This window comes from Plectropomus leopardus, chromosome 16 (assembly GCF_008729295.1).
Source record: "Plectropomus leopardus isolate mb chromosome 16, YSFRI_Pleo_2.0, whole genome shotgun sequence".
Classification (NCBI taxonomy): Eukaryota; Metazoa; Chordata; class Actinopteri; order Perciformes; family Serranidae; genus Plectropomus; species Plectropomus leopardus.
In genome coordinates this window covers 4,030,659-4,058,028 of record NC_056478.1, presented here as the reverse complement: position 1 = coordinate 4,058,028, position 27,370 = coordinate 4,030,659, and the positions used below count along the sequence as shown (strand labels likewise).

The 27,370-nt window shown below is 42.8% G+C and overlaps 1 protein-coding gene across 3 annotated transcripts in view; it reads right to left on the bottom strand.

The window, feature by feature from the left end:
- Positions 1 to 27,370, bottom strand: part of runx2b (RUNX family transcription factor 2b) — a 54,006-nt gene that overhangs the window by 19,063 nt on the left and 7,573 nt on the right. For 2 of the 3 annotated variants that reach the window (XM_042503362.1, XM_042503360.1), the window contains exons 3-5: positions 11,010 to 11,272; positions 9,460 to 9,616; positions 6,453 to 6,557 (exon numbers count right to left, since the gene is read on the bottom strand). In XM_042503362.1, the coding sequence (XP_042359296.1) occupies positions 6,453 to 6,557; positions 9,460 to 9,616; positions 11,010 to 11,272 (525 nt within the window). Of the gene's footprint in view, positions 1 to 6,452; positions 6,558 to 9,459; positions 9,617 to 11,009; positions 11,273 to 12,329; positions 12,491 to 27,370 lie in introns of those variants that run through there. The other variant, XM_042503361.1, reaches the window with a different exon arrangement.

Genomic DNA, 27,370 nt, shown 5'->3' with positions numbered 1-27,370 from the left:
TCTTTAAAATTTTATTATGTTTGAGGAAAATGTTAATACGCCCATTGCATCTTTCTTCTTGTCATTATACCTTTGCACTTCCTGCATTACTGTAGGTCGCTAAATTGTTAGCCTCGGTGGCTTCTTGATGCAGACAGTAGCGTCCAAGCTGTCATTGGCGAGCAGCTGTGTTCTCACAGCATAACCACTTGAACACCAAGCATACTGTGTACACAACTTCCCATGTCACAATCAGGAGCTCACAACTTCCACTTGAAAGCAGCATTATTCAGCTTCCTCTAAGTTCCTTTGCGAGCATTTTCATTCACATAATTTCCATTTTACATTAGTTTTTTCCTTTTATCTGTTTATTATTTTTATCTAAATTTCCTTATATTTCTGCACGTTTTTTCTTAAATTTTGCTCTGTGAATCACTTTGTAACTTGTTTTGTATTAATGTTCCATTTCAACATGCATAATGGTTAGACTGCTTTTTTATCCGATTCCTTTTTAGTGTCCTACCTTTGCATTTTATGTTTTATTTGATGTGTTTATTATCTTTGTTTACATATGTAATATTTTCCAATCTTACGTGTTTGTATTTTATATTTTTTTGTCATGTGTGATGTTATTTTTATCTTAAGCACAATGAGCCTGTCGTATGAAATGTGCTAAATGAATAAACTTGACTTGACTGTTGCGAATGTATACAGACATATATCTGCAAGTACTGTGCATATGTGTGTGAGTGTGTGCATGTGTGTGTGTCGCAGGAAGAGTTTGGCTTGGCAGACAGGTCCTCTGAACCACTAATATTGTCTGCAGGCCTGTAAGTAACCAGGGGCCTCTTCACCAGACTTGTTAACACCCTGACCAAAATCGAACCAAAACACGACCCTGTCCCCAAGCCCAAAACCCCCCAGACCCGGCGGCTTCAAACTCCCGAGAGCAGAGACGGGCCTGACCGCTAACCTCCACCGCTGACACAAAACTCACACACACACACACACACACACACACTTTACACTGCACAGAAACCGCTGCAGTATGCCACAGCGAGACACAGTACATGTGACGCCACAATGGTTTTTGTCACCTCCTATGTTTGTCTGTCATCAATTAACTATAATGAGAACAGTGGGTTTGGACAGAAAACCTAGTATATTGTGTTATTACGGCTCGGCTATTATCACTCAGGAAGTTTGTCTCAGCTGGCCACAGCCACCGTCAGGAGCAGCTGAAAGGAGACAGAACCACCTATAAAAGCATACTGGTTTAAACAACCACTCCCTGTCTATTAGCTCAAAATGACATTTAATGAGGCCTATTAGCTCCGCTCCAAATCAGCACTGTGGCTACACTAGACTAATGACACCAATAACACACGCTCTCTGCAAATCCTGTCATGTGGGTCCACACATGCATAGACGCGAGGCGCTGAAGGACACACATACATGCATTTACAATCGTACATCCACGCGAACAAACATACATGTGCACACGCTCGCTGAGCTGTTGGTGCAGTGGCAAACCACAGGGTAACCGAGAGCTGTCAAACGATTAAGCACAATGCGAGCCACAGAAACCGAGTTAGCCTCCCGCTAATAACACAGTGGCCAGAGGGACCTGACTAACCGCTTACCATACCCACACATACACTGCAGCCTCTGAGGAAAATCACACCACAGATCTTTAAACTCGGCCTCGCTGATATTCGTCACTCTGACCACGCAATTAATTAAACAGAGCTCAGCGCCACAGCTCGGAGATATGAGCCCAGTTCGTTCATGGGTGGTCCGACTTCAGCCCTCCCCAACTGATTTTAGACGTGGAACCGCTGGGGAAATGACATCCCTCAGAAAGACTCATATGGCTGCCATAAGGCTCATCAAACACGCCGACAAAATGTCCTTCCTGAATGAGACGCCCACATCCAGGCATTAACAGGGAGAAAAAACTGACAATAACAGAAAAAAAGTGTTAATTAAAGCATGGAGAATGGTTGCTAATTTTAGCCTTTTCAGCCCACATTGAAGTCTTGTGTTATTGTCAGCTTATTTTCCAGAAACACCACTGGCTACGGTTACATGCACACCAATATTACCCCATTATTCTGAAAACGACAATATTATGAATTTTGTGCAGGTTATATATAGGCAGCATATTTTGTTTGAAGTTTCCAAATCAGACTGTTTTCCACATTTGGCATTTTCTGATTAAGTCGTGTCGGATATTTCTGTATAACACTGGTCTTAAGTGCACTATTTTATCTATTATTAACAGTTGGATGACCTCTGGCATATTTCCAAACAGTTTTATTTTTTTATTTATGTTTAAGATTATTATTACTTATTTATCTACTTGTTGGCTTTTGCCTTTATTGACAGGACAGATTGAGCGTCAAAGGGGATACAGGGGATGACATGTAGCAAAGGGCCACAGGTCGGAGTTGAACCCGCAGCCGCTGTGGCCAGGCCCTTGTACATGGGGCGCCCACTCTACCAGGTGAGCTACAGGGCGCCCCCAAAATGATTTTTAACATGATTTTAATCAACCACTACTAAAAAAAACTTATCTGGAACCTCTTTTACTCAGTAATTATCAACCAACCTCTAAACTTTGATTTTTATCTAAGGTGCTGGTGAAGGTTATTTCATCCTAATTAATCTTTCATATAAATAGTAAGAACATTTTTTGCAGTTTTCAGCCTGTTTTTTGATTCCACCATAGCACAGAGACGGCCCTTGTTAAGGTTTGCAAAGACTTACTTTTAACAGCTCCTTTTTAAACTTTACTTTATTCCCAAGTGTTTATTTATGATCACTGTGATGTTTGCATTTTATTTTTGTTCTTGTTTTATTGCTGCCTTGTTTTCATCTGCTGCTTTTCTGAAAAGCACTTTGGAACCATGTAAAGAAAGTGATATGTAAATGAAGTTTTTAAAATTGTTATTATTATTACTATTGTTAATGGTAGTAGTAGTATTAAGCAGCAGTCAATTCCAATTTTCAGTTATACTGCAGTTTGTGACACACTGCCTTTTGTCTGTTTACAGTCGGCTCTGTGTGTTGTCATGGATACGTTGTACACAAACCAGCTTGCCCACAGTTTGCAAAGCTTTGGGGTAAAGATGCATGTGACAGAAAATCCCAAATTTCTGGTCGGAAGAAGAAACACAGCTGTTTTTTAAACATTATGAAAGACTAAGATATCAACATGTTTTTGAATACGCGCAAATATCACAGCAATGCCTTTTTCTAGAAGGTGACAGAAGAAAGAGCCCAACAAGTTTGCCGAAAAAGTTTTGATGCAAAGAAACAAAATGACAAGCGGCTGCAGCTTTCATTATTTTGATGTGATAAATGACATGTTTGGACACATTAATCAAAGTATGCACGGCTGCGTGTAAACAGGAATATTTGTGGAATATTCATGTTTATTAGACATGTAAACAGCTTAGTAGGAATATTGTCTTTTTCGGGCAAAAAGTGGATTATTTTGTGCATGTAAACATACTCAGTGTGTGTTTTTTTGACAGAGAAGGACCACAGAGTGCCAGTGTATGTCAGACTTAAGACAGCCTACTGTTCTTTCTCCGCATGTCTCTGTGTGGACCCCTCCCTGTAGGGGCCCGGTGTACCACAGGCCTCCTAATTACCCACTCGTTTAACACAAAATAGAGCTGTAATGGCCGACAAAGCCCCCCCCACGCATGTGTCAATGAAGCGTTCACAGATAGAATCACAGTTTCGGAGACAGCCGGTGCTCTCAGCTCCGAGGCTCTCCGTGCTGAAAACCTGGAGGAGGGGAGGTGCGGTTGAGAGGGCACATGTGTGTTTTGCCACCCTCCGACCTCGGCTTAATGACCCCTGAGAGGGAGACGTGTTCTGGCTGTAGTTTCTGGGTAAATTACACCGCCACTGCAATTCTGACCACTTAACAGCAAAGCAAAGAAGTTCAGGGGTTACGTATGATGACATACTCTTTATGGCTTAAATTACTGTCCTGAGACTGAAGTTAGAACATGCAGGCTCGCACCGCAAATTGAGAAAATAGAAGGGAACAATGGCTGGAAGTGTAAAGCCTCTTCAAAACGCCACGATCCCCTCACCTGGAATCAGGTAAAGCTGCAGTTTAGTCACTCAGATTCACTTCACAATGTGGAAAGCTCTCTGGACACGACTTTGTAGAGACCAAACCGGGGGCTTTTCTAAACAATTTCTGCTCCAGCTCCCATCTGCTCGCCACCAAATAACAGGACTTGTTTGAAAGTCATCTGACGGGGGACAGCAGATGCACAGGAAATGCTTTTGATCAAACAAGATGGCTTGAGAGCGAGGAGGAGGAGGAGGAGGAGGAGGAGGAGGCGGAGGGAAAGAAGTGGGTGTGATTGCGAGTACATGTGCGTTTTGACGACAAGCATGTGCCTTTGTTTCGAGGGGTGCGTGTTGATGAACGCTGAATGTCGAGCGTCTGAGGCATTTTTTGGCACCGCGGGCAGGTTTTCCTACTTCGGAGACTGATGGTGGTACTAATCCTACTGTCTCCCGGCTCCTCTGTGTCTCTGTGTCTCTGTGCGCCGTGGTGCCATATGGACGGGGCAATGGTGGGCGGGTTGTTTGCGATGTGATATTGTTCATTGAGACGCCATGAGATGAGAATATGTTTTTTTTTTATGAATAGGGAGGAGGGTTGGGGAAACAGCTGCATGCCAGACCAGTTGGCACTGACGGCTATAGTAAAGTTTTTTTCCTCCTCAGTTGTTTTTATATGGCCCATTAAAAGGAGCTGATGCTAGCATTCTGCTACCCAGTGTACCCTCTCAGGAATATTCTGCCTCACTTTTTTATTTCTTTGCTCTCAAACCGTCACATGGGAGGCTGAGCGGCTTTCCTCGGAGGTCAACTTAATTAAAAGTCTGTTGATTGCTCATTAACACAATCACAACCTTTTCCAGTAAAAACCTTTTTTTTGCTGTTAATTAACTTGTTTTATTAGCCTGTCACCATTTTAGCTCGGCATTTGCTGCCATTGGCTGAGCGCGCAGTCGTCCACGCCCACAGCTTGGTTAAAGGAGCAGTGCACTGATTCTGAGGTTTGGCCACATCAACAGCAATACGATTATATTTTTTAGCTGCAGTGTGTAGCATTTTTGGTTTTTAATGTTAGACTGGTTTTTAGTGGTTGTACTGGTTTAAATCACCTGGTCTGTTTGTTTTGAAGAGGAGGAGACCTCTGAATAATACGGCTCGCACTTAATAACCTCCTGAACGTCTGGATCTTAAGTTATCAGAGAAAAAAGGTGAGCACACAGATGCCGGGCTTAAGCCCGTCTCCACAATGCCCAACAGCGTGGGAGAAACACTAATATTTAATATGAAACTACTTTATTAAGTGTTTTTAATGGTTTAAATCAACAGCTCTGTTTGTTTTAGGAGAGGAAGAGACCTCCGCAGATAATCTGGCTCCCAGTAAAAACCTCCTGAAGAAACCAGGAGACGTTTTCGCTGGTTGAAATCCCCCTAAGTCTTTCATGCCGTTCCTTTAAAACTGCATTTTAAAAAGAAAACAATTTCCGATCTCCCAAGCGGTTTTAACAGTTTCAGAAGTAATCTCCGTCTGTGCTAACACGCCTCACAATGTAAATCATATGACTCTTCATGTACACTGTGTGTGCTCGTACTGTTGTTTGTTTACTCTTCAGTTGTTTGTTTAGTTACAGTAAGAACTTCGGAGATGGCGAAAAAATGACCAGAAGCGTATTTGCTTGGACCTACAACAAGGTGGCACAATTACTGAAAGTAACATACGAGCATAAAGCAATCAAGGCGGCAGAAAACAGATCGGAAGTCATTTTGAAGCCAATTCGTAGACATATCAGAGCGGTACTGGGAGCATTATCCATTGCTGGAGGGAGCCATGGCGATGGGAAAAGGTATCGTTTGTTGCTGTAATGTTTTGGCTTTACACATTGTCTGCGTCACTGTTTCCAAAAGTCCCAGTTTCCATCGTTTCCACCCTCCAGACTAAAACCCCCCGAAGGTATTCAAACAAAAAACGGTCAGCAGCGATGTAAATGTAAGCATTTAAAAATGAAAATGTATTAGTGTGGATGCAGCCTTAGTTTATATGAGATGTACTACTCAGCCTGTAAAAACTGTCACAATATGTCTTTTGTGGCTCTGGAGGGAGTTCTGCATAGTTGTAGTTGTGTCTAATTGAAAGGTACAATTGAGTTGCATTATGGGAAATCTAGGAGCCAGTGCTTGAGGGCACTTAGGGACTAAATTCAGGATATTATGACCTCTCGTTCTCCAACTTTGACCAATCTTTTCCTTGTGAATCCCCCACGTTATTCAGTCCATCACAAAATTGCTGGTGCACTCATAAAAGCAAATGAAATCATGTAGTTTTCTGCGTGTGTGTTAACATATTCCCATGCCGTGCTGCGTGTGCGTGCCTTTGTACTCACTCCTGGGCTCACGCGGTCCGTCCACGGTGACCTTTATGGCTCGGTGGTAAGTGGCCACTTGTGGTGGGTTGGTGAATACTGTGATTGTCAGCGTGAAGCTCTTGCCTGTGGTGACATCAAACAACATCAAATGACACACTATCTGCAGAGACAATGACCTGCATTCATCTCTAAACCATCCCCGAGTCACAAGTGTGGCTGTGATCACATAAAAGCCAATACAAACCGGGAAAAAACTTTGAGAGGATTAACGACAGGCAACATTGGCTGTTTGAGAGGGTCTATTTAGGGTTTTTTGGCAGAGCCTAAATGGAAGACTGACTGGAGGAGCCAGTATCTTGTTATCCAGACTTTCTCCCTGTCGAACGCAGTGTGAGTGGGCGAGAGGCATTTTAATAGTCACTTCCTTTCTCGATAATCCCCAGCAGTTGCTGCCTTGGGGTTGAGTGTGTGCGCTCCCATGTGCACGCAACACGAACGCTATGAATCAGAGTGCAAGTCAGCAGCAGCAGTAACGTCTGAGGTATGCAGGCGCGTCACGTAGCCGTGGCTACGTACGGGAAACAGGAAGTGGGGGGCAGGTTGCTGCAGCGACTCATCTGAGCAGCTGTCCATTCAGGCGCAGACACCTACCCGTGCATGTCCTCCCCTCTCCTGCTCTGCACTCTGACTCTGTAAACATGCCTTTCATAGGAGGTGATTCGGGGAGATAGCAGAGCACAGATGCAACAGGTGTTCCAAATACCTGATCTGAGCTGCATGTGGGTGATCTCTGATCGAGTGAGACACCTATGGGGCGTTTACACAAGCAGGTCGGTTCACTTCAGTTCAGCTCAGCTCAGTACGCATTTATTTGTGTTTCCATTGTGAAAAGTTGTGTGTGGTACCTTTAGTACTTTTGGAAGCGTCTACGTTTTCTGTCTCTCTGCTCGGCTACCAAACACACAGATCTAAAAGGTGGAGCTAGAAACGCTGCAGTGTGTCAACACTCAGGGCAGAGCTGCAGCTGGTTTTCATACTTTAGTAAACTATAACTAAAAATAAAAAGATGTTTCAGCAGCAGCTTAAAATAGCTTAATTCACTGGGCCAACTGGCAGCAACTTTTAAGGTGGAACGTTTACTCGTGATATTGAATGCATGAGTTGATGACGTGAATTCATCAACCTATCTTACATGGAGATTAGGGCTGTCAAAGGATTCATTTTTTAAATTGTGATTAATGGCAGAATTTGAGTAGTTAATTGCGGTTAATCACATTTTTTAATCACGTTTTCAATCCCATTATTTTGCATGACAAAACAATTTTGAAGTCCATATTAAAAAGATAAAGCAATTCTTATGAGATTGTCTTGATTAAGGATTAAATGACAACAAAAAACTACATGACTAGCAAAAACTGGGCTTGTCTGTAAAGGGGAGACATGTAGGTACCCACAGAACCCATTTTCATTCAGATATCTTGAGGTCAGAGGTCAAGGGACCCCTGTGAAATGACCATACTGTTTTTAAATCGCCAAAATTTGAAGTTAACATTGGAGTTAATTTCAAAATGACAACTTTGACCACTCCGTCTTTTATTGTCTCTCTTAAATGACATACACTTTTAGTAATGAGTGGATCTTCAGTGTTTAAAAAATATATACTAGATTATGTGAACTGCATATAATCTGATACTCACATGGAGAAAAAACGTTTCTGAGATTTGTTTCAGTGCACTTTGGCGGCACTAAACTCGTGCTCATGGCAGACAAGGAGTCAATGCATAAACCCGAGATTTAAAAACATGTAAGAGTGCTGTCTGCAGGGGAGACGCTGCACGGATCTCGGGTCCAGGTTCACGTTCATAGGTGATACTTTTGGTTCCAAAGGTACTATACTGAAAGCCTTTGATGGAAACACAGCTGGGTGCGTCACCTCCCTGTCATCATCTGATCTAATTCTTACTGTCAAGGCAGCAGCACTGCTATACTATTAACTCTAATGACGTTATCAAAAGTATCCGATTACTCTCTCTCCTGTCCATCCTTGCTGTCATCACGCCGTTTCAGCCCCGCGACTATCAATCCATCTCTGCCGGCTCTGCCCACCTCTGTGTGCACGACTTTTAGCTATCTAACATCCTATCAGTTCGCTCTGCTTGTACTTATCTCGGGTATTCATTTCAGACACCTCGTAGTCTGATCTCCCCTGGCTCCTATGTCACTTCCTGTGACAAGATTCTGTGTCACATCTGAGGGGACGCACGCGAGGTGTCTGTGGCAACAAGTACCATCTGCTCTCTGTATACTGTCACCCCTCATCCCTTTCGACCGCTTCTTCCCTTTTTTTAACAGCTTTAACGGAGAAGAAAAGTGACTGCTGACAACGCTTTTCTGTGAGACGTGCAGAAAAGAAAAGCCTCCCAGAAAATGCTTCCAGTAAATTTCGAGAGGCGCATCCTCTGCTCCAAATCTCAAATAAGACGATTCAGTAACAAGGCCGTAAATGATGCAAAGAGTGGCTTTAGTGATGCCAAATATTCTGGGAATGCCATTTGACCCAAAAGGAGTGCGCCTCTGCCTGAGGATATGTGCAGAGCAATCAGCTGCAGGGCTGCAGCACCACCCAACATGTTTATAAGCCTGAGCTGGGTCACGTCAGGTGAACGTTACGGAAGGGATTAAAAAAAAAGGGACTTGTTATCAGATTGACACTGTCTCTTGCAGCTGACTGACACACATCTTATCTCTGTCAATCTGAAAATAAAAGCAGGAAACAGTGGTTTTGACAAAGCCTTTCTGTGCCACCTGGGTTAAAAGATCAAAAATAAACCAAAGGCCCTCATTTTAAAGCAACACGATTCACCACTCAGACTTTAGGAGACGGGCGGTGGGATTTGAGCCCGGAGTTAGAGATCATTATGTGGTCGCCATGAAGGGAATGTGACCACTAATCCACACCACTGAACCTAATAGCTCCTTCTGAGTTGTAGCAGTGTAAAGTGAACGGGGTGTTTCGGGGCCTCACCTCGGCCACTGCGGCCCACAAAGCGAAGGTCGTTGAAGCGAGCCACTTGGTTCTTCATCACACCTGAGGCGTTCCGCAGCTCGGCGGAGTAGTTCTCGTCGTTGCCTGCCATTACTGTGACAACGGTCCCGTCTGGTATGTCTCCAAGGGCGACCACCTGTTGGGGAAGAAAGGTCAAAGAGCAGAAAATCAGCAGAGAGTTTGCATTTTGCTCCCTTGTGCAGTGACTCAAAATTGGTGAAATAAAAACTCAGTGTGCCACATCTCTCCTTCTGTTCATGGTTAAAGAAAATTAGAAAAATTTGATTATAAAAAAGTAATAATAATAAAAGAACTGCTTCAGTTTAAAAGCCAAAACAAGAGTGGAATCAAACCCCGGCTTCTCTGACAAAAGAATTCATCTAATGTGACAGACTTGTTTTACATCATACCATCTTCCTTCCAATTGTGTTGATGAATGGATTTAATTTCACTCCTTGAACGCAGCCTTTAAAAACAAAAAGCGGCGAGAAGACTTGTGTTATCGTTTAGATTCCTGGATGCAGATAAAAGAGCACGAGCGGGCCTACAGAGCAGCAATAATTACAGAGCCGTAGTAATAAGAACGGTTAAATAACAGATATATTTTAAAGTGTGTCACATCTGATTTGGAGCCAGCGCTACAGCTACAAATTTCCACTTTGGTGCGTCTTTGATCCGTCCTCTAAATAATGTCTGTCGAGTAATTAATAGGACCTTTCCTGTGAAATATCATGGGAGAAAAAAAAATTGTCAAGGCTTCAAAAACGCCTCGAGAGGCCTTAAATGTATAAACAATTAGTCTGTGCTGCATGTTGAAATTTTTCTGTCTGTGCTTGTTCGCTCATTAAACCTCAACATAATTACAATAATTTATTGTATAATCATTAAAATAGTAGTAATAGTAGGTTACAATGTGGTTGTAACCCATATGTGACATGTACTGTTTTTTTTTTAAACATAATGAAAATAATTGTATATTATGGAAAACTGTAATTAATTACAATGGAAACAAAGCTTTGATAATTAACTGAACCATAACAATTACAGTTATTCATAGTAAATTAATTATATGTTATTTGTTTGTTTACGAAATGTAAAAACAAAACAATAACAGCATGTGATTTCTTTCCCTCTTTTCAATCTACATCCATTTCACCAAACCTTTAATACTTTTTTGGCCGTTTAAGCACCACCTTTCCTTCACGCTTTTTCATTTTGTAATTCATTTTCTGAACATATAACTACACTACATTTTTTGTTAATTGCTCTAACAACATGTTGTTCAGAAAATCGAGGTGATAAAAAATCAAATGAGACACGAGGGAAGAGGCTACACAACACAAAACATCGGCATCCAACAGCGTTAAATTCATCACGTTTCATATGGGAGTTTTGAATTTAAAAAAATCATGCATTTACTGTTTTCTAAAATCTATTTTTGGCTTAATTTAGCGGGTGTTTGTCTTCCAGCGCACGCGGAATCACACTGTGGTTTACGCTCCTTTTAATTTCACATCACTGAGACTCACCTTAAAGGCGACTGGCAGCGTCTTGTTGCACCGCCAGTGGGAGGGCAAGACCGAGCACAGAAAGTTGGGGCTGTCGGTGCGGACCAGCTCGGCCGGGTGGTCTGCGATGATCTCGGCCATGCTGCGGTTTTCGTGGGGACGCAGTCTTGGCACCGCCGCCGCTGCGTCCGGCTGCCCGGCTGGAGAGCTCACATCGTTCATCTTCCCTGGGACCGGCTGGAGGCTGTTGGACGGCGGACTGAACCTCCGACTGGCGCTGGGATCTACGGGAATTCGCATCACAACAGCGTTGATTATCAAAAAAAGAGAAGGCACCAAGCGCTCTGCAGCTCCTCTCTTTCTTTTCTTTTCTTTCTCTCTCACACACTCTCGGGGAGAAACTCTGGAGTGTGCGCCGCTGCTCGCTGAACCTCAGCGCGCCTGCCAATGGAAACTTCGGGAGCGCACACCGCGTTTCAAAACCCTCTCCACTACAAACTTTAGTGGGCGCCTTCAAACGACAGAAAATATACTTCTCCGGCGAAGAAAAACAACCCCTGAAAACTTGATGATGTTTTAAATGACAAGCTCTTTTTTCAAACTTCTCGGGGGAAGCGTCCATGCGCCATAACGCAGGCGGAGTTGCTCGTGTGTGGATATAAATAACATCAAATAAATGTCCGGGCGCGTAATCGCCTATACAATTACAAAAAAAGCAAAAAGGAACAACCCAGATGCTCTCAGTTTTTGTCTGTCTTCTTTTAGCGAGAAGTCAAAGCGCTGCTCCAGGTGCGTCATTGAAGTCTTTGTGCCAAACTGAAAGGCTCTCTGAAAGCCCGCAGGCGATGAACACACACACACACACACACACACACACAAAAGTTTTCAAAGTCAAAGGGAGAAGCTTTAACAATACTTAACAGAGCTATTTATAACCTCGCGACGCGTCAAAAGTGTACACATTTTCCGTAAAGTCTCGCGCTGGGTTTGTTTATAGGGTTAAAAAGGTTGAAAAAAGAGAAAGAAAATCGTCGCCGGTGAGATGAAGGAGGCGGAAAATAGAATCCCGTTTTTGTAGCCGTAAATGTGGTTAGTGTTTGGAGGCCGGGGTTTCCCGTGCGCAGGGTTTTTGTGGTTTATATAGCTCGAGCGCCCAGCAATTATTGCGCTGATGCGACTCCAACACGTGGTGTCTGGAGTCAGATCCATTCCCTCTGCCATAATCTATCACGCCTATACAGACCACCGGACGCTCTATACCTTCACGCGGAGCGACGTTTCACGCCTTTTTCTCGCTCTCACAGATAAGAGTTTCACACACAGCCCCCCCGCCGTACATACCGACATGTTACCGCTGCGCTGCCCCGTCCGCGCGCTCCTGACTCCGGTCATTTCCAGTCAGTTAACACGCATCAGTCCCGTTAATCAGCCCGTGTTGTGTTACCGCCGTGTCCTGACAATACGCGGCTCAGGAGCAGCGTTCAGAGAGCCGAGTCCGGCTGAGAAGTGAGTTACACTCCATGCGGCGGGAGTGAGTGAGTCACCGGAGAGCGGTGAGTCAGGTAGAGAGGCGCAGGAGTAGAGTTTCACTCGGTCGCAGGGGAGAGCTGTTGTGCAGGTGTACAGGTATTCTGCAGCGCGCGGGGCTTTAATTTATGTCTGTGCACTCGTGCGGCCGTTGCTCGTAAACCGAAGGGTCTACTGAGAAAATTAGTTCAAAATCTCTCGTGTCTCACAACTTGTGAGAAATATTTTACAGCTACAATTCACAATGAAATGTAAACTAAATATAACAGCGCCCAAAGATACACTTCTGGATGATTTCAGCCGTGCGTAATTACGCACAACTCACTCACTGTTCATGCACTTAGGTACAAATTTGAGGTACTTTACTTGTGTGTTGCCATTTTATGCAACTTTATATATGTATCTCAGTACATTTCAGAGGGAATTATGGTATTGTAATCGACTACATTTATTGTTAAGCTTTAGTTTGTTTGCAGAAAAAACCTATATTTAACACACAAAACACACCGTGATTTAATAAAATATGATGCATTGTTATAGATTTAACTGCAAAAAAACAACATAAAGCAGTTAGAATGAGACCAGCTTACATAATAGGAATATACTTACACATAAATGCATATGTTAATAATATTAAAATAATATAATACATTATGGCATAACACTCACAGAAACCTTTTTCTGCTTTGTGAGTGCTGAAGTATTTTTGTACTCCATTCCACATTTATCTGATAGATTTAGTGACTTTGCAGAACAAGATTTCCCACACAAAACAAACCAGGATTTTATAAAATATAATACATTGTTATAGATTTAACTGCCCAAAACAATATTAAGCAGTTAAAATGAGCTAATTCTATACTTGCTTCAACCTTAAAATGATGCCCACGTGTAAAAATATTAAAATAACATGATATATAATGGTACAACAGTCACAATAACTTTTTTCTCCCCCTTTATGAGTGCTAAAGCATTTTTAATTATACCATTTTGAGGACTTTGACATTGTGGTATTGGTACTCATAACTAAATAAGTAAAAACAAAAAAAAAAAAACTAAAAATAAAGTATTTAAGTCCACTGCTGCAATGTGAAAGATACAAAATACTTAACTTGCATATAATAACATAACAAAGCAAGTCACACAAAAAAATCAAAAAGAAATCACATATTTAGGTGAAATCTTATTTTGAAGAAAACATAAACGACATCCTGATAATTACACATTTTCGCTGTAAGCAAAATTAGCTCAAATCAAAGAAATAAAATATTTTTTAGAGCTTAAAAGTGTGATATTTCAGAGTGTGTGCTGCTCTGCCTGCCCCTCCCGTGTCTACTGTAGAGGGCATCATCTACCCTCTGTGAGACTCATATCTCAGCCGGCTCTCATCACCCACCCCACCCTCCGCCCTGATCACCCATCAGTCTCCCTATGACTCTTTTTCTGAGTGCCACATCACACAGCAGCATGCGTATTTGCCACTCTGTGTTCCCTTTTCCGTGGCTCCCAAAGAGGCTTTTATTGCAGCGAGTCTTTAAGACAAAGGCCTTTGATACTTCAGGCCTGTTTCAAAATAAAAGGGACCTCTGGGAGGCACAGCTGTCAGGTTATTTGGGTCCTGTCGCAGCTTTTGCAGCTTGTTTTTTATATGCTGTTTAGCTCAGTCTTATGCATTTCTATAATAAGGGTTCTGTGCTGAGAGAGAAAAAGCCTAAAGCCTGAAATAACTTGACTTCTTGTGTTTCATAAGTACGTGGGTGTGCACATGCATGAATGTCTGTTAGTGTGTGTGAGGATGTGGGAGGGATATATATAAAGTCTGAAAGCATTGACATGCATCTGGCACCTCGTCATGTGGACGGCGAGGGAGGGAAAGAGGAAAAAAAAAAGAGTGATTGAGTTACACTTCCCCTCCGTGTGCCCCAAACACCAGAAATATGGTTCACATTGTCCAACATTCTCAAAGATCAACTAACAATTCACGGATGGATAAATGCGAATAGTAGTAATTAAATCTGTAATAGTGATAAACACGGCCTTGCAGGAACCGTGGAGCCGGTTATTCCAACAGAGTTAAGTTTCAGCTCCGATAATATCATTTTTTCACCGCTGAATACATTTTGGGGTAATGTGGAAAACATCCTTAATGTTGTAGTGGAATTTAATTTAGGAAATGTTAGGGATGAAGTCAATTTCATGCCATCAATTTAATCAACCTAATTATTTATAATGCATGTGTGTTTTACGTTATTTAAGTGAAATTTGAACTGTTTTTTCTTTTTATTCCAAAAAGACACTAAAGAAATTTCACACTCCTTTTTTTGGCCAAGTCTTAAATTTGGATTTTCTGCACCCTGTTATTGTCCCATCAGACGCAGCAGCAGCAGGAAGAGCCTCTTGATTTTCCCAGCCTGGTCCCAGGCCCCGGCCGCCCCCTCCCTCCACCTCCGCCCCGGTGTAGTCGTGACTTTAACCATGACAAGCTCAACTCATCAAAGAGTGTTTGTCCCATCTGACTCCGCTTTGCCTCTGCGCTGTACGTCCAGCATCTGTCTTCCAGCTCCCTACAGGATACGACCGTGCATTCACACACAGCGAGGCCTGCTGCTGTCTGGCTCGCTGTCACTCAGAGGTAGGGCGACCTCTGCGTTTGAAATGTGTCGTTTGAAGTCTCGGAGATGTGAAGGAGACACTAGAGAAGGCGTTAATGTGCCAGAATACGCCGTTCAATCAAAACAAAACAAAAAATACTTCTCCGCCTCACTGTCCTGGATTTAACCCAGCCAAAAAATTAACTTCTGATTAAACTTCACGCAGTATTGAACTTTTTTTTTTGATATTCGACCCATCCCGCTCAGTATTAACAAACTTAATCTCATGTTGTAATGAATCCAGCATAAAGCTGTTCATTCAGAGCGGCTGCTGCTCGCCTGGTGCACAGCTGGATCGTCTCTCTCAGCTCTGGTATTATTCATCTACTGTGTTACACTGGCTCCGAGTCATTGCACAGTAGGAGAAGTCACTAACAGTGAAGAACCACAGTATACCACATTGAGCAGGATGTGCAGTTTTATGATTTATGGTAATATTGTATTTCTGCCGCTCAGTTTCAATTATTTGTTTTCAATAAAAATCAAACTCGGCTGACACTCTCTGGCTAATTTTCCTGTCGAGATATCAAGCGCGTAATAAAAGTTTCTGTTCTCGTTCCCACTTGGAATGACAAAGAGTGTGCGAACCGCTAATATGTACACACACGCTTTTAATGCTGTCAGCAAATGAACCGTGCAGAATCTCTCGCTTCCCTTGTCTTTTTCTTTATAACTGTGCGTCTGTCAGCGTCTATACGTCTCTCCTGCTGGTTTACAAAGACACAAACACGCGGAGATCCTCAGAATTAACACCTCGTTGGAAAAGATGACAGGACAAACAGAGCTAATGCTAAAAAATACATCAATAGTCTCATGCAACAGTTTAACCCTTTAAAAACCCAAGCAAATTGGTTTGATTTCTTTCAATATCATGGGGAGAACTACAAAAGACGAGGCCAAAAAATGATCAAGAAATCAGTAAAAAAAAGTTCTAAGAAAATTACGTGAAAAAAAGCAAAGAAATTCAAAAACAAACAGAAAATGTCCTGAGTGCTGAATTTTCTGACATTTTAAAATTATTTTTCTGATAATTAGTGTTAATACCTCGCTGGGAAAGATGACAAACAGAGCTAATGCAAAAAATAGATCAATAGTCTCATGCAACAGTTTAACCCTTTAAAACTTCAGCAAATTGGTTTGATTTCTGCCAATAAAAAGAGAAGTTCACGAGTAACGAGTAAGACATGGCCCAGAAATCAAATTAGTAAAAAGTTTTTTAAACAAATTATCTGAAAATAAGCAAAAATAAACAGTAAATAAGTATAAACTATGTTTGTCATCTTTCCCAGCGAGTAAGTAACATATAAATATTTTTCTGGACATTTTTCTAATATAATTTAATAATAACCAGCCCAGCCCCTGCTTCTTTTTTATACCTAATTTTCATATCATTTTCTTGTCACCTTTTATTAATTTCTTGCAATCTGTGGGACAGTTCTTGCCAACTTGCTTATTGCCTTTTCACTCCAGGTTTTTGAAATTATTCCAACCATTTTCTCTTGTTCCAAAGTGTAAAATAGCTTTGGAAAGTGCTTAAGAAAACTGATGTCGATCCCAGTTTAAAGGGTTAACCAGGATTATAGGTCTATGTGTCATTCACACGCACGCAGTGGCGCCTCCAGAAAATTTCATAATGGTGGCCAGAGGGCGCCACTGAAAACATTGGAGTGGCAAAACCAAAAGCCCAAACTTAATTACCGAATTACAATGTTTGTTTGTAATAACGTCTGGCTAGAAAACCGCCGCGTCACGTGCACAAAATAAAACCGTGCTGAGCAAACGTTGCCTCAATTGGTTAGGGGTTAGCCACCTAAAAAAGGCCAAATTTAACCGTTTAAATGTAAGCTTCAGGATATTTTCTGTACTTGCTGTCAGGCAACTCTTTCCGATGAGGAACTGAAGCCGTTATCTCGAAGCAACCAGACTCCATTGACAAAAATCGTAATTTACTTCACATAACATGGGAGTTGCCTCGCTCAGATAGCGTGTGACCTAAAGCAGTGAAAACATTACAAATATACCGTACACTTCAACTTGTATATATAAACTTTTTTTGTAATATGTACATTTCAATAAATTTTGTGTTACTGCCTCATCTTGAAACTTTGATAAATAATTGACTCTTTGTTTTTATCTTGGTGTTTTTTTTAATGTCTGTTTATTGTTGTTTCATTGGGGAGGTATCTTCAAAAGACAGTTTTGGATTCTGCACATTTTTTTTTACTTTTTAATTTCTTACTGCCTTTTTTTTAACACACATATATGTGAAAATAAATAAAGTAAACTAAAACGAATAATGATCTTTTGGGTGGGTCATTTTAGTGGCCCTCGCCCACAGCAGTACGTCGCTCAGCTTCCGTTCTGGTGAATTTGGTTTATCGGTAACAAAGCAACAAAGACCATAAAATAAGCACAGCAGAAACGTCAGAGAGATCAGAACACCCTGTTTAACTCTATATCTTTACACATTACACTTGTGGCTAAAAAATGACAACAGAGATAAACAAGTTTACTGATTTTACATATCTCTGATGGATAGATATGACAATAAAATGCAAAAAAAACACCATTCTGACTTAAGTTGTGACTCATACTGCAAGCACTACATCGGCCCAATATGCGGATAACGTAAAGCTCAATCAGGATGGCTGCGGCCCCCCTGACTGCCCCTTTGGGAGCACCACTGCATGCACACGCTTTCACATTTGACAATAAACATATATTTGCCTATTAATGCAAACACATGAGAGCAACACTCTTCTTTCTCCTCCCTTTCACGAGCTCATACTCTCATCATTCAAGAGGAAAAGTACAGCCACTTAAGACTCAGGATAAAGGCTCCATTTCACAGTGGTGCATTTTTCAAGACACTTAATTATAGCTTTCTAGAGGAGGGCTGTGACGAGGCCCAGGCTCTTTCAGCTCTAACGGGATGTTTCCATGTTTGGCAGGCCACCAGCCAGCCGGCCTGCCAGCTAACCAATCAGCGAGCCCACCGGGCTCGGCAGCAGAGCGGCCAAAGATCCAGTCCACTAGCCAATCAACCAGGAGAGCAGAAATACGGCCACAAAACTAGCCTGCTAGTTAGACTCGGGCTGGTAGCCGGCCAACCAGGCAGTCAATTAGTGAACCGTGCTCGCCACTAGAAGAGGATGACGACGGGCAGAAACTTAACTCCTAGTGACCTCACCAACCTCACCGACTCACATCCACGCACTGATCACAGCTAAGCCCTTAATGACTGTTTGTCACCGAGCACCGTGACATCACCGTGAACTGTTAGGACGAGGTCGGCACGTTCTGCGGTGTGCGTGTGCGTGCGTGCGTTCCCGAGAGACCATTATCACTGTGTGTAATCCAAGTTCTGTGTTTGCTGGAGTGGCTACAGAGTTTAATGTATTTATTTCTCAGTGCGAAACGGCGATACAGACAGTCTGATATTTCAGTCTGCTGTTGAAATGGCAGCGAGCAGCATGGAAAGAGATGGAGACATGGAGGGGGCGGCTGCTCACTGCTTGTGGCAGGAGGGTAGAGAGGGAGGGAGGGAGGGAGGAGGGGTATAAAGACAATTTCCTCTCTGCTCTTATTGCTCTGACTGTCTGCCGCCTACCGCCTTCACGGAGGTCCCTAATTGAGATCACTTGTACTTAAAAATAGGAACAAAAAAGGAACTTCTGTGGGCTGGGAGATGGAGAGGAGAAAATAAAGCGGTAATATGTGACGAAGGCTGCCATTAAAGAGTCCCAATGATAGATCAGAGCGACTGGGGCACACGGAGCTGAGAACTCTTTCTCCGTCTGCCAGCGAACCTTCAGATGTTGACGTGTCACACACCACCTGCTGTCACAGCGCTACAGCCGCGCATGTGGGGGAGTGTGTCTGTAGGGTTTTTGTGTGTGTGTGTGTGTGTGTGTGTGTGTGTGTGGTTCTTTGATGGGGGAGAGTGACAGTGCCCGGGGCCGAGGCCAGACTTATGCCAAAAACAGGGAGTTCAGTTTTTCCACTTATGTATGTGAGTGTGTACATTAGGTTTTGTCTTTACATTGACTACATTAACGCACACAAATATTCCACCGTTTTCCAGAATAGGGGTCGACTGATATCGTTTTTTCAGGGCCGATATTAGTAGTTAATGAGTTAATTAGTAGTAGTTAATGAGACTGATAACAGATATTTGTTAACGATATACATTTATTATAACAATGGAAATATTTCTGTCAAAATTTAGATGTTTATTTATAACAAACTGCGACACAAAACGTTGTTTAAAATGCCTTCAGCAAACGTTTAATCAAAACTAAAAATGGTGCCTATTAACCCTTTAGAACCTGGATCGACATCAGTTTTGTTGCGCTTTACCCAAAAAGAGATCAAACATGCAGTGGTGATGATGCTGTCTGTAACACCTAAAATACGCAGAAGCAGAGACCTGAGCCTGCATGAAAACAGCATCACTTTCTGCATGATAGACTGTGAAGCAAACTTATTTCATAATATAGAGGTACGGGGGCGTGGCAGTATGCTGATTGAAAATACTGTTCACATGCCTGTAAGTTAAAAATGACTGATTAGGGCTGCACCCTGAGAGACGCCTCAGTCGACTCAGATAGATTCACGTTGAGCAGTCTGTTTGTTTGTTTTGTCGGTTACCGTGCGGTGGGACGTTTTGGTCCCAAGACTTTGCTGCAGAGTGAGAGCTCCTGACTGTCACGCTACTCTTTGGTACAGGCTGCAGCGTCCTGCAGTGACACAGAGGGAGAGACGTCTGCGCTGTAAGACTCTGAGACAGTGTTATCTTGTCTCTTCTGCTTAGAAGTGATGAATCTGCAGCTCACAGCAACTTAATACAATATACTCTCCGGCTTTTGTTTGATATCAAGTGTTGCTTTGTGATCTGTTGTTAGAGCTTGTTTACTGTATCACATGAATGCCGCTGTCACACTGAATGTCCCACTGAACTGCGTTAAAACTCCAAAACTTTGCATTGAAAAAAAAAAACAACCGCAAACTAATCGCTAAATATTCATATTGAACAGCCAAATCTGATATAATTGACATACAGTGCAAATTCTGATGACTAAAATATGCATGCTGGCAAGAATAAGACGGGTCTGACGGTACTTATTTTGAGTGCAAAGTAAGACAATGAATATTCATACTTGCATCCTCACTTATTCCCGATTCTACTGCTTTATTTCATTATATTTATCTGTTGCTTCTACTAGTTTTAGATTCTTGTGTCCTATTTTACTGCTGCATCAGTGGGACCTCAGTACTGAGTTTCAATCCCTCTCATGTACCTCATGTTTTGGAAGGACGATAAACCTTCTTGAATCTTGAATTTCTTTTTCATCGAAAGTGCAAAAAACGGAATATTTTGTGCATTAACACTCTGCTGCAACAAAATACCTGCACAGTGATCAGGCATATTTGGCCGCCCCGCTCTGTGCAGCCATTGTGTCATTACTTCTGCTATTATTAGTCCTTCGCTTCAATTCAGCCTTTCCACCAATCAAACCCTCCCCGAAGCTGCCTTTCCCAGACTCAGCCCCGGAGCGTCCCCAAAGGTGTGCTGGTTTCCCCTTCAAAGCATCTATCACTCAATCAGGTCTGATCGTGCTATTAATCAAACAACGAGCCCCCTCCTCGGAGACCAGTTTGAAGGATTGGCCTGGAGGAAACGCAGCGTATCCAGGAGTGGTACCGCACCGCGGCTGGGAACAGGAACCCTGTAAAGAGCGTTTTTCTTGGACCGAGACCCTCTGTAGGTGCTAAAGACAATACAGACACTCGGGCTAGGCCAACATTCCACTTTACACTTTTCCCTTCCTCTGTGTATTTCACTGGTCTACTTCCCCTCTGCAAACTAGCCGGCTAGTATCAAAATATTTATAGTACATCTGCAAGACATGCTGTTCTCATGTATCCAGGACCGTTTAGCCCTGTGTTCATTATGCGAGGTAAAACTAATACCAGATTTATAGGGGGAGACTTCTCTCTGTTCTCCCCTGTCCGTGCAGCGCGATCGAGGATGATTTATGTGAGGCGGGGAGGCACAGGCCAGATAGATAGAGTGACTACACGGCGAGAGGCAAACACGCAGCGGCCCAGACTAGCACTCGCAGGGGGGCTATCGGCTGTCACTCGCCCGTTTCCACTGCTCCTGTTTTGGGACTGGAGGACGACAGGACGGCGGCTGGAGGGAGAGGAAGGAGGTGAGGATGTATGTGAAGGGATGCCCAGGTGCAATGGGTCCAAATCGATATAAGGACATGTAAAGAGGAGCCAGACGAAGGGAAAAAAAGTCTGTCATGGATGCTCAATTGCACACAGACATAAACAGAGCCGGGATAAACCCACGCCTTGAAATGTACCATATGCATTTTTTTGTCTCCGAGTGTTTAAATGTGTTAAATATACTATCTGTTTTGCTTGGCCTTCGTTGCAGCCTGGGTATCATGGATATTACTGTGTCGAATAAGTTCTGGCATTGCTTTGCTGCTTCATTCCTGGGGGGCAATCAACGTCAAAACTGTCAGTCCGGCATGTCCAGCACCGAGACAACGGCCAATCAGATAAACAGGAAATGAAAAAACAGTCCTGGGCAGGCACGGCGTGCAGCCACAGCACTGGGCGTGCATCGAGCACTCAACTTCCGAGGGTTTGGATCTCGCTCTCCTTTTCTTTTTTTTTTTCACGATTGCTTCCTGATCGCGGTCCAGCTCGGAGCGGCTCCAAAAACACCGAGCATGAACTCTGCAACCCGGAGCCATACAGAACACACGAGCTCGGGTTCCAGACCATTTCAAAATGGCCCCGGGAAGATGCTGAGAAAATGTTTGAAGGCCTTACATGAAGCGTCTGTTGTGCCGAATGAGTTAACAAATTAATTTGAGAGTGTCACCGCTGATGCAGCAAACTCTTTGCCGAAAAACCTTAGTCTGTAATTACAGTGAGCCTATTAAGCTACTGGTCAGAAGTGACTCACAACAAGGTGGGGGGAGGGAGGGACGGGTGGACGGAGTTCACTTTCATAGCTTCCAGCCTGAGATGTCTTCAGACAAAATCAATTCCAGTCATCTTCGGAAAAGCGGCTTCAATGAAAGAAAACATCAGGAGAGTTTCGGGAAAACAGGATTTCACAGACAATAAATGACTATTGTGTGATTACGCGACCTACGACCCTGTATTTTCCACTCAGAGGTTGCCGGTTATTCCAGGACAGGGCCTTCTCATGTCTGCTCTGCCCCAAGCTGAGACTCGGATGACGCCAGCTTTATAGCGCCTGAATGCAGTCCTGAGCGAGGAGACTCCTCGACTGCTGGCTCCCACGGGGGACATCAATCACGTTGTGAAACGCTGTCCTTCAAACACAATCAATTCTGTGGGTGTTGCATTATAGCGAGAAGTTGACACATAAAAAACCCCTCTTTGGCAACGGCGTTGTTGGGATGTGGTCTCGGGCTGACAATTAAATTGTCCGCTCGGAATATGCTGTCACTCTGGAAGCGCGGGATTTATGGCGAATAATTTTCGCGAGAACTGATCATCTTAAATGTTTTAACTGGGTTTTATGGCGTCATAGATCACTCTGATATGTTCTGTGGTCCTCGGGGGACTGACAGCTGTCCCCAGTAGTTGCATTTTCAGACAAATAAAAAAAAGCCTCCTCTTACTGAGAGAAAAAAGTCCACCACCAAACTTTTAACAACTTTCCTGCAAGGCGCAAATATTCCACGCTTTTAAAAACCACAATCACACAAGCATCTTTCAGCAGCTTCTACCAGCAAAGAAAACCTTAACATCACAATAAAGGTTAAAGCTGTAAACATTAACCCCATGTTTACATTGCAAGGGACTCTTTTTCATTAGTAATTGCCTCACACTGTGAGCCTGATGATCGGGTAATATTAAGATCAGCCCTCAGGGCCTGCTTCCCTCTCAGTCTCTCCTATGTCTATAAAATCTTTTACTCGCGGCTCAAACTGCAGCACAGACCAGCTCCCATTAGATTGTGTGTGTGCTTTCAGAGTGAGCCTCTTTAATGTGCGCAGGTCATGTGCTCCTGTGTGTTGTGGGTGTGTGTGTGCGCAGTATGTGTGCAGCAGTAAAGGGGCTGGCTCTGAGACTTTGGTTAACCGGACTGTAATTTGGAGGCCCAGTGAAGACTCCCAGCAGCCTCGCTCTGTTTGTTTACCAGAGAGACCGACTCTGCTGCATCTGCAGGGTCCTGCAGGAAAAGGGCGTGTGTGTGTGTATCTGTCTGGCTTTGTGTGCATAAGTGTGTGTAGGTGTAGTCATGTGTGTAATGCTGTATTCATGTGAAAGTAACATTCTGCAGAGTATGTAGAGATAAATTTGTCTGCGGGCACCGGAAAAATTATTTAGACCAGCGGTTCCCAACTGGTAGGTTGCGGACAAAAAGTGGGTCGCGGGTCCATTTTTAATGGACCACAAGTGACTAGTGACCGTGTCAAGTTTGTGAAAAACACACATTATTTTGAAGTACTGTGAATATGCAGCAAAGAGCTTTTATTTTGAAGTGCAGTAGAGTGAGAAAATATATTTTGAGAACAGTAACTATTTCATTGCCTCGTTCTTGGCATTATGTGGCCTTTTTTTAAAAAAAAAAATACGAATAGGTCTGTTCTTTATTTATCAGAGGACGGGGTCGCTCTTTTTTTTCTTTTGAGCTTTCCCAAAGCTACATATGTTTCCTTGAGCCTCCTTAAGTGTTGAGTTGAAAAATTCAGGCAATTTCTTTCCCCAACAGAGGTCCAGGTTACGCCCCTGGTTTAACCCTTTAAAATTTGAGCAAACTGGCTTGATTTGATTCAAAAACATGGGAAGAGGGCAACAAGCATACTCAACAGCATACTTAGACATTTTCCATTGTATATTGGTAATATCTAACCCTTAAGCTAATTTTCAGATCATTTTCTTGTCACCTTTTCCTTTATTTTTTTGCAGGATTTTTCTCGTCACGTTGCTCATTATGTTTTTTCCCGTGTTTTTGAAAGAACATTTTCTCAGGTTTCAGAGGTTCAAATGCTGGTAAAAAGGCATCTGAATGCAGAAAACTGATGTTAACTAATTGCACTTTATTCTCACAATATGTTTTATTTCATTCTGCTTTAAGCCCACGTTATTTACATTTTGTTAAATAAAATCGAGTAGATGGTCATTTCTCTTATGTGCGGATCTTGAACTAATGACTAAGGAGAAATCTGGCTGGACCTCTGACTTTGACTGCACATTTCCTTAAATGAACATATTTTCGAATGCACTTCTGAACTAAAGCTCCCAATTAAGCAAAAGAACATCCCTCATTCTTGTCTCTCCACCTTTAAGCTGCAGTAAATCAAAGCCACAACACTCCACCTTTTCTCTCCTGACATGCTAGCTTTGTCATAAATAATAAAACAACTTCACAAAAAAACACCCTCACATTAAAAAGTGTTTGTCAGCAAAAAATGACTGCTATTTTTGTTTGTGCCGAGAGTAATTCTCCCGAGACCAAACTGCGCGCTTTCTGTCCCATTTGGGCTTTTTTTTCTCCCCCCCCCCCCCCCTCCACCAGTCCTCCTCCCGAGCAGGAATAAAAAGAAAACAATGCGATTCAAAAGGCCGGAGCTCCCAGCCTGTCATTTAGCTGTGACTTTGAATTGTCTTTGCTCTGCGTGAGCTGTTTTCTCTCACACACAGAATTGTTGCAGCATCCTAAAATTCCATCACGGGAGAGGAAGAAAGACAGAGGAGGAGAGGAACTTTCAAAATATCACTCTAATAAAATATTCCTGCTCCTCTGGGATCCTCCTTTGCTCATTCAGCATCAGGAGAAGTGAAGTGGAAAACGCCTGTTATTGGTCTCCGTCCAAAAGAGAGAAAAGAGAGAGAGACCTATTTCCTTTGGGGAAAGACAGAAAATAGAATGAGCGGCGCAACAGTTGACGGAAAAAACTTTTAACTGCGACAACAAAATGAACTACAGACGACTGTAAGAGGGCAGCTGTCTGGGTGAGTGACAGGATTCGACTCCAGACTGAAAGCCCGCTCCGGCGAGGATCAGACGCCGCGTACGTATATAGACTTTGATCACGCGGCGCTGCTTGTCGGAGCGGCATGATTGGATTGAATATGTGTAAACTGGAACAGCTCGGGGATCAACATAAAACACAGCAGCTACAAGTTCTCCAAAGATGCCAGCCTCAGTGGCAGGAGAGAGAGGAGCGCTTTGAAAACAACCTGAAATGTAACGTAGGGGATTTTTGCAGTTTTGTAACATTGCTGCACAAGCAGAAATTTTTCAAAACTTTCCTGTTTTTTCACAGCGAGAGTCACGCAGAACTTCTGAATATTTGCAGCAAAGTTGTAAGACAGTAAACCCAGCCGGCAACACTTTATTTTAACCCCTTGTTTGGCATTTCTAAGCAGAATATCAACACTTTTTAACACACCCTCATGCAGTTAAGTCTTTTCATGTATTTGTCAACAACTTCTCAGTTTGACGTTACAATATACACAACTGTAATCATTAAAAATGTAGATTTATATGACACATTTGACAGTATTTGTTTCTTGTCTGTATTAAATAACTATCACTCTGATTCAGGGAGCTTTTTGTTTGTTGCGTGGCGAGCTTTGACTCGTTATACTTGCATGTAAGTCCAGTTCTGATTAGATTTATGAATAAATTCGTCTCCGTCACTCTCTATGACCGCTGAGCAAACGCTGTCTGCTGATGAAGACCATGAGATCTGACTGAAAGCTCCAGAAAAAAATGGATTTTTATCACGCTTCATAAAAGGAGTTATAATCGTTCACTAATACGTTAATAAAAACGTAAAACGTCCAAATATCTGTTTATGATTCCACCGTAGTGAGTTAGAAGCACACCTTTTTTAAGAATTTATATGCTGCTTATTAATACTAAACAGGGGTTGAAATCAACTGTTTTCACGTCAGCTCGAATTTTTTGGTTCTTAATCTCACTTCACTTCATGCTTGTTTCCCTCTTTTCTTTCTTTCTCCTTGTCGACCCCTCCTTCGGTTTCCTTCTTTTCTTTCTTCCCTTGCTTTCTTCCTTTCCTTCTTCCTTCCATCATTTGCTCTTTTCTTGACTACCTTACTTTCCTTCCGTTTCTCTTTCCTTCGTTCGTTCCTGTCTTTTTGTCTTCTTTCCCCTTTTTGTTCATTCGCATCTCTGTCTTTCTTCCTTACTTTCTCTCTTTTTTCCTTTCTTTTGCATCTCACCTTCCTTTCCTCTCCTTCCTTCCTTCAAGTCTCTTTTGTCCTTTCCTTCTCTTTCTCTCCTTCTTTATTTTTCTTTTCTTTCTTTTGCACCTGCCTTTCCTTATTTCTTTTCTTCTCCTTTCATTCTTTCCTTCTTCATTTTTCATTTCTACCTTCCTTTCCTTTCTTTTCTGCCTCTCTTTTTCCCCTTTCCTCCTTTCTTTCTTTCTTTTCTTCCTTCTTTCTCTCCTATCTTAATTTCCTTTTCTTTTCTCCTTTCATTTCTTTTTCCTTTTATGTTCTTTCTTCCTCCCTTCTCTTTCTTTCAAACCTTTCCCTCTTTCTTTATCTCCACCTCTCCTTCTCCTTCTTTCTCTCTGGAGGCCACTTTTACAAATGAGAGCTACGATTTTTAGCTTCCCTCGTCTCCCTGGAGACTCGTCAATATCAGCTACACACACTCTCCGAGGTTCAAAGACGACATCCCACTACACACACCTACACACACTCTGCTGGCCCCTTTTGTGTCTCTGGGGCAGATTTAATTTCAGTGTCTGTGCACACATTGGATTATGTCTCTATGTGCGCGTGTGTGCGCGTGTGTGTGTGTGTGTGTATGTGTGTGTGTCACAGGTGGTTCAGTGCTGCCGGTGACTCTGCTCTGATTATTGCGGTGACCAAAGCATCGCCGCCCCGTCACATTTGTCATCGCCCTGTTCCTGAAAGCGTGGGTGGGAGGGGAAGGATGGCGGGAGGACAGAAGGGGAAGGAGGACGGAAAGGGAAGACGGGAGAAGAGGAGGGCAGATGATGGTAAATGGCCGCCCCCGCGGTGCCATATGGGAGGTGGTCTGAAAGAGTCGGTCTTGAGTTGCAAACCGATCCCTCTCTTTGTATCACATCTCTGTCTCACTTACTCTTTTTCCTCACTTTAATGTTTCTTTCTCCAATTTTCTCACGTTAGCCGTCACTC